We start from the raw sequence: 7,986 nt of genomic DNA, 5'->3' as shown, positions 1-7,986 counted from the left end.
CCAGACACAGACGGACGGACGACCAGACACAGACGGACGGACGACCAGACACAGACGGACGGACGACCAGACACAGACGGACGGACGACCAGACACAGACGGACGGACGACCAGACACAGACGGACGGACGACCAGACACAGACGGACGGACGACCAGACACAGACGGACGGACGACCAGACACAGACGGACGGACGACCAGACACAGACGGACGGACGACCAGACGGACAGACGGACAGACGACCAGACGGACAGACGACCAGACGGACAGACGACCAGACGACCAGACGGACAGACGACCAGACGGACAGACGACCAGACGGACAGACGACCAGACGGACAGACGGACAGACGGACAGACGGACAGACGGACGGACGACCAGACGGACGGACGACCAGACAGACAGACGGACGGACGACCAGACGGACGGACGACGACCAGACGGACGGACGACCAGACGGACGGACGGACGACCAGACGGACGACCAGACAGACAGACGGACGGACGGACGACCAGACAGACAGACGGACGGACGACCAGACAGACAAGACCAGACAGACGGACGGACAAGACCAGACCAGACGGACGGACAAGACCAGACCAGACCAGACGGACGGACAAGACGGACGGACAAGACCGACGGACAAGACCGACGGACAAGACCGACGGACAAGACCGACGGACAAGACCGACACAGGGAAATAGAAAAGACCAATACGTGACACACAACTAGCCGGGGGAATAAACCCATTAAGATAATGATAGGCCTTAAAGAACGGTGGTTGGTTGCCTACCTCACTGTGGCTGTAGGGCAGAATCAGCTTGTCATTGACTGTCACCGTTTTCCTCTTTGTCAGCGCCTCCACCAGCAACTCCTCTTTCACCTGGGAGGTGACACACAATTCTCAAAACTTGCAACATTATCGGGGACGGACAAAATAAACATGGATTTAGTGGAGAGTAGGCATCCTGTATAATCATTAGGGAAGAACCATCTTCACTGGACAATAATATTGAATATTGTCACTGTTTGGGATGTTAGTCATGATGAAACCTATACCTAGCCACATTTTTAGGTTATTACAATGCTTTCAACCTCAAATAACCTAATTAGATCACTAATACTCCTAGGCATGTTTTTCTCAAAGTGTTTCAGAGTAGGAGTGCTGATCTCGGATCACTTTTTCATTTTAGATCATAATGAATAACACAGGGGGACCGGATTGTAGATCAGCATTCCTACCCTGACTGAGATGCTTTGTGAATGCAGGCCCTGATTCAGCTCATCATAATGACTTCATTAGCTTAATCAGAAGTGTTAGTACATGGTCGGGAAAAAAGGAATTGGTCCCTCCAGGACCCAGAGTAAAGACTCATGGTTGATTGGGGTGTAGACTACAACAGCAGCATTATTACCTTGAGCAGGTCTGAGAGGGTAGCCAGGACCTCCGGGGGTCCCACGTCCAGCCCCTCGTCTCGGCCTGTAGATTTCCTCCTGTACGTCACGTTGCCCAGGTACAAGATGGCCGACAGCACAGAGAAGATCCTACAGCGGACAGACAAGGGATACAATCATCATACCATAGAATCAAAATGAATAGAACAGACATTCTTTTCCATTGTTTCATATCACTGCCAACTACTGTGACTACTGCCCCAGAGGAAAGGGTTTAATGGCAGTGCTTGCAGAGGATCCAAGTAATACAAACTGACTATAGTATGCAAATATATGTATGACCTACTGTATTTGACAAACATATAGGCAGCCATTTAAGGAATCGAATGGTGTGTAAGGGATAGACGTTAACTCAGTGGTGTAGATTCACGGCCAATGACCAGGGCATGTCCACTCACTGTTTCTTAGTAGCAGACAGGAATCCGACCATCTCCATGGCCTGCTGAAGCCTCTCAAAGTCATGGCACAGGTCTTCCTCATCTTCTATCTTAAAATATTGCTGCAGATAGATAGGTAGATATGTGCACTGCATGTTAATGAACCTATGGGCAGAGAACAGAGCATATGCAGGCCATTCACTGCATGACAATGACTCTGCATACCAGGTTTACTAGCACTGAATCCGACGGGGAATGTTACCTTGAGCCAGTTCAAATACAGAGATTATTAAGACACACACACAACCCATGAATAGAATGAGAGTCAGGGTACAAGGGAATGTACACTAAATGAATGTAGCCAAGGGCATCTGCTAAAAGAAGATAATGAAGCTAATGTACACAAGCAAACACAGCAGAATATCTGTCAAGGGTACCTAAGGGACTAGCTAATGGGAATGTGGTTCTTTCTTGCAGGGGGAATGTACAGTAAGTGTATGTGTGTGTGTGTACAGTACCTGTTTGAGGTAGAGGTAATCTTCAGGTTGCAGCAGTTTGAACTCCTTGCGCTCCTCCTCTGACGCCCCCACCAGCAGATAGTAAAACACATGGTAGTTCCTAAAGGGACACAGAACAATGTAACGGTGTGTTTGGTTCGTGGATACAGTGTGATTTTTGCATTTGTTATTTCTTTGCTTTTGTTATAAGCTTATGTATTTTTAGCTGGCAAGAATAAATCATACATTCATTTAAAAGGCGATTTTTGGTTTTAAATGTTGAAATACAGACCATCAAAAGTCAACACTGTGGCAGTATTAGTTACCCTGACCCAACATTGACTGTGTATATAACGTGCCAGTTTAGTAATGAGCGTGAATTCTGCTGTCAGTTTTTCCAGTCTTGTTATCAGACGGCCGGCCGGCCAGCTTGCTTTGTTGCAAAACCACACAGGCGTGAGTTTTCATGTTTACTTCTGAGAATCTCACTGACATCACAGGCAGACATAATGAAAACAGAAGCTAATTTCAACAGACAAGTTGGTATACGAGTAACAACAGGACTAATTCATTATCATATAATAATAGAACTCTGACACATACCTAGTGAGTAATAACATGAAGAATAGGGTTAATGATATGTACAGGCTATGACAACCCCACCCAGGGCATTTGAAGTAGAAGCAGTAGGACTACAGTGCTTATAAATAAATTATCAATTAAATATGTATTCATCAAAAAAAATAAGTATCATCTCCCATATTGATCACAACTCTTTGGCACATATTCAGGCTAGGTAAAAAGTTAGTTCAGAGAGTCATTCTTGAAAATGGTTTCTTTCTGAATATGAAAAGGCACCAGGGGGAAGCTCTCTGTTTCTACAGAGGGCCTCCACAGGTCATTGAGGGTCAAAGGTAACCCCTACTATTGCCCTTTACCTCTCATTATTCTCTCTGGAGACCAGACGAGACTTCTCAAGGAGATACTTCTCCACGATGGCTCTAAGAATATGAGAGAGCGAGAGAGAGAGCGAGAGAGAGAGCGAGAGCGAGAGAGAGAGCGAGAGAGAGAGCGAGAGAGAGAGCGAGAGAGAATGCAAAAACGAGAGAGAACATAAATCAAGTGACACTGAAGTTAGTTTGGTCCTTTCACTTGGCTGTGAAGAGTGTCTGGTGAGGGTCTTGTGTGTGTGTGTGTGTGTGTGTGTGTGTGTGTGTGTGTGTGTGTGTGGTAGTGACTGAGGAGGAGGGGAATCATGAGCAGATGGTCGGTGGAACATTCAACAGTTGAACTAAGAGTCTAGATATGGACGGCCTCAGTCTGATGTTGCACATTAACATTACCATGTCACTGTGTACAACAGCCACTACGATCAACAGTTTAAACAGAGACAATTGCGTTTTTACGTAGGCATGTCTGACAAAAACAACATTTAAGCTAATCTTTCATTTTGTTGAAACTCTAAGAATAGAGGGCCGATGGCTGTTGTGTGTATTTTAACACCGGAAGCTCAGGCAGGGAGGGAGCCCAGTGGCCTTTGCTGAGCATGGAAACTTCACTAGCTGACCCTTTGCGTCTCTATAGAGAGCTGATCTAATAGAAAAATAAGCAGAGCCAGGCGGGGAATACTGGAGTCCATCCACAAGTCACACCCAGAGACACACACAGAGAGACACATTTACAACAACACACATTTGACATTTTAGTCATTTAGCAGACGCCCTGATCCAGAGTGACTTAAAGGAGAAATTAGGGTTAAGTGCCTTGCTCAAGGTTACAGACAGATTTTCACCGAGTGAGCTCGGGATTCGAACCAGTGACCTTTCGGTTACTGGCCCAATGCTCCTGCCACCCCAGGATAGCTGCCACACAAAGAGAGAGACCGATACACAAATAGGAGGAGGTTGTAACTTTGTCGCTAGTCAAGTCTTAAAGGATCCATGCCACAGGTATTCCCATGCTATTCTGTTACATTGAGAAAGCCCATCTCCCATCCCAGTGAGACCCTGTAACCAGCCAGGCAGAGTGTAATGTAGTGAATGAAAACACCCTGCCAGTGCAGTGCTGAGCACGTCCCAGAGCTTCCCTTGGTAATCTCCTCTATAGAGCGGCCTTGGCTGCTCCACTCTTGGCTGCTCCACAGCAAGCCTTTGTACAGCAGAATGTCAGCACTGTCCTGCTGTAATCAATGGCTTCTGACTGACACTCTGCTACAAGCATAACAAGCTCAACCATCACTAGTACAGCTCAAACACTGAAGTCTCAACAGCAACTTAACAGTTCTTATTCAATTACTTTCTCCCCTCTCAAGCTAAGCAATTCAATATAAAACGATGAGTCCCTGTTTTAAGATCTTCTAATCAGGTTGGGAATAACTGTCCCTGTCTGTATAGTAGAGTAAGATCATGTCGAAGAGGCCAAAGTGTAACTCATAGGGTTGCAAAGGGTCGGAAACTTTCCGGGAAATTTCCCAAATTTTCCCATGGGATGTTAAGTTCTAGAATTTAAGGAATTCTGCTTAAATTCATCAAAAAAGTTAGTTAGCTTATAACAGTGAACCTGTTTTGTGGGTATACATGTAAGGCAATGTATTGTGGCATATATTGGTTAAACTATCCCATAGTCAATGGAATTGCAACCCTCTGCATGCACAGTGCACACTTCCATCACATGTACAGCTGATTCTCAAGATCTTGCACACTAATGAGATGCTATTGAGCCCACACAACTACACTGTCCGAGCCAAGGACAACATGCTTTCTGGTAGGTTTTGATTACAATACTAGGTGGGGTGAATATATTTTTTCTGCTAGTTAGTTTTTGCTACCATGTGGGTTTTTAGCTTGCCTGGGCCTGCTAACTGAGTGCTAATTCACCTGTTTGCATACATGTTTCATTTTAAAACATGTATCTAACAAAGGAGTTGTTTAATCTAACTACTTAACTATTTATCTGTACATGGAATTGTACTTTGTATTTTGTACAATTTTTTTCTAATCTTTACAGGTAAATGCCACAGGCATTATCTGATGTGTGGAGACATTTCACTGCAGCTAATGTAGAAGGAAAAGCTGTGTACATTTGCAAATACTGTCCCAACTCATATGTGAAGAATGCAACAAAGATGCAGAATCATCTGGCCAAGTGCATAAAGTTCCCTCAGAGCTTACAACAAGCAACCTGACAAAAGTCCCTCATCATTTTCACCTCAAATAGAGGTAATCGGACACCTTATCGATAGCAACAGCTGATTCCAGGAGGACCATGAGAAGCCTTTTTGACTCAATGGAGGAACGTAGTCAGAGAAATGCTGATGAATGTCTTGCCCGAAGTGTGTATGCAACTGGTTCATCTCTGATGCTCACAGGCAATGTGTATTTGAAGAGATGTCTGAATGTTCTTCGCCCAGCATACACCCCTCCAACCAGAAGTGCTTTATCTACTAATTTGCTGGATGCAAAGTTCAAGTGAAGGTCAAGCAAGTCATAGGGAAAGCAGACTGTGTTGCTATCATCTCTGATGGGTGGTTGAGTGTTCATGGGCAAGGAATAATTAACTACATCATCTCCACCCCTCAACCAGCATTCTACAAGAGCACAGACACAAGGGACAACAGACACACCGGACTCTACATTGCAGATGTCATCAATGACCTTGGACCACAGAAGGCATTTGCCCTGGTGACAGACAATGCTGCTTGGTCTAAAGAAGGCTGCTTGGTCTAAAGTGGAGGAGTCCTACCCTCACATCACACCCATTGGCTGTGCTGCTCATGCATTGAATCTGCTCCTCAAAGATATCATGGCACTGAAAACAATGGATACACTCTACAAGAGATTCAAGGAAATGGTTAGGTAGGTATGTGAAGGGTCATCAAGTTATAGCAGCAATCTACCTCACCAAGCAAAGTGAGAAGAATAAGAGCACCACATTGAAGCTGCCCAGCAACACCCATTGGGGTGGTGCTGTCAATGTTTGGCAGTCTCCTGGAGGGGAGGGAGTCTTTAAAAGGAATGGTCATATCACAGTCTGCCGATATGGACAGTCCCATCAAGAGGATCCTCCTGGAAGATGTATTTTGGGAGAGAGTGGTAAGCAGCCTGAAACCTACAGCAGTAGACATTGCACGGATTGAGGGAGACAATGTCATTCTGACTGATGTGCAGACTGTGCTTGCATATGTAAGAGAATAAATCCATTCTGCCCTGCCCACTTCACTGTTGCTCCAAGCAGAGGAAACTGCAGTTCTGAAATACATCAAAAAGCATGAAGACTTCTGCCTGAAGCCCATATACGTCGCAGCGTACATGTTGGACACCAAGTATGCTGGCAAGAGCATCCTGTCTGGTGCAGAAATCAACAAGGCCTATGGTGTCATCACTACCGTGTCTCACCACCTTGGGCCTGGATGAGGGCAAGGTTCTTGGCAGTCTGGCGAAGTACACTTCCAAGCAAAGGCTTTGGGATGGAGATGCAATATGGCAGTCGTGCCAACATATCTCATCAGCCACCTGGTAGAAGGGACTTTGTGGATCTGAGGCTCTTTCCCCTGTTGCCTCCATCATCCTCCAAATCAAACCAACATCAGCTGCTTCAGAGCGCAACTGATCTTTGTTTGGAACACACACACCAAAGCACACAACAGGCTGACCAATACAAGGGCTGAACATTTTTTGGACATCTGGGGAAATTTGAGGCTTTTTGAGCCATCCTCAACAAGGTTGGAAAGTGACAGTGAAGATGAGGCGTCAAGAGTCTGATGTTCAAGAGGTGGACATTAAGGGGGTCCAGGGAGAAGACATGGAAGCCTGAGAGGAAGACAACCAAAGCTTTAGTACCTAGACTATAATTTTACAGCTGTATGTTGAAAATGTTTTTGGGAAATGCGATGGATCATTGGGTATCATGCAATACTGCCTTTTGTTGTTCAGTGAAATCATCCCATGTGAAGAGTCAACTCATTTAATTAAAGTTCAAATCGTAACTAAATAGTTTTTAACATTTCTATTGGAAGGATTTAATCATTTGCAATTATGTCTACTTATGATAAGGTAAAGGGTTTATGTTTCTATCTCCAAATTATATGGTAAATATATCCAATGCAAAAAACATCTACATTTAAAATGGTATTAATATTAATTTGCATATATTTCCGTTAATTCCCATATATTCCCACCTCTGAATATTCCCCAAAATGTGCAACCCTAGTCACTCATTCATTTAATTTAAGTGATAATGCCCGAGAAGCCAGTGTTTGGAGGATATATTGGCACGGGTGTTCTTTTCAGCCCGACAAACCGTGCCAATATATCCACCAAACAACAGCTTTGAGGGCATTATCACTTTCATACAACGGGTTACCAACATATCCAAATAATGATTAAAATATTTCATTATTCCTAAAAATTCTAGGGTTGCTATCCAAGCCGGCTGGTCATTCGTTCTATTGGTTCGGTTGCCAGAGACGCGACCGGGTCGTTTAGTCTTTTTGTTCTGTATCTATGGACATCGTTCGCTCCAAATGTTCCATTGCCATACTGGCTGACCACATTCTTATCCCTTGCTTGCTAGCTAGCCAACTACGACTAACTTAGTCAGGTCAAACAGTGCAGACAGAATAACAGTAAAATGCATTTGTTTAATCTGTTTTTTA

General features: G+C 44.7%; 1 protein-coding gene across 1 annotated transcript in view; it reads right to left on the bottom strand.

The window, feature by feature from the left end:
- Positions 1 to 7,986, bottom strand: part of LOC135524612 (unconventional myosin-IXb-like) — a 118,388-nt gene that overhangs the window by 56,951 nt on the left and 53,451 nt on the right. The window contains 5 exon segments of the mRNA XM_064952305.1: positions 798 to 887; positions 1,420 to 1,549; positions 1,858 to 1,958; positions 2,355 to 2,454; positions 3,272 to 3,334. Coding sequence (XP_064808377.1) covers positions 798 to 887; positions 1,420 to 1,549; positions 1,858 to 1,958; positions 2,355 to 2,454; positions 3,272 to 3,334 — 484 coding nt within the window.

This window comes from Oncorhynchus masou, chromosome 31 (genome assembly GCF_036934945.1).
Source record: "Oncorhynchus masou masou isolate Uvic2021 chromosome 31, UVic_Omas_1.1, whole genome shotgun sequence".
In the NCBI taxonomy this organism is placed as follows: Eukaryota; Metazoa; Chordata; class Actinopteri; order Salmoniformes; family Salmonidae; genus Oncorhynchus; species Oncorhynchus masou.
The sequence above is the reverse complement of the archived record's forward strand: the minus strand, read 5'-3'. Positions and strand labels throughout refer to the sequence as shown.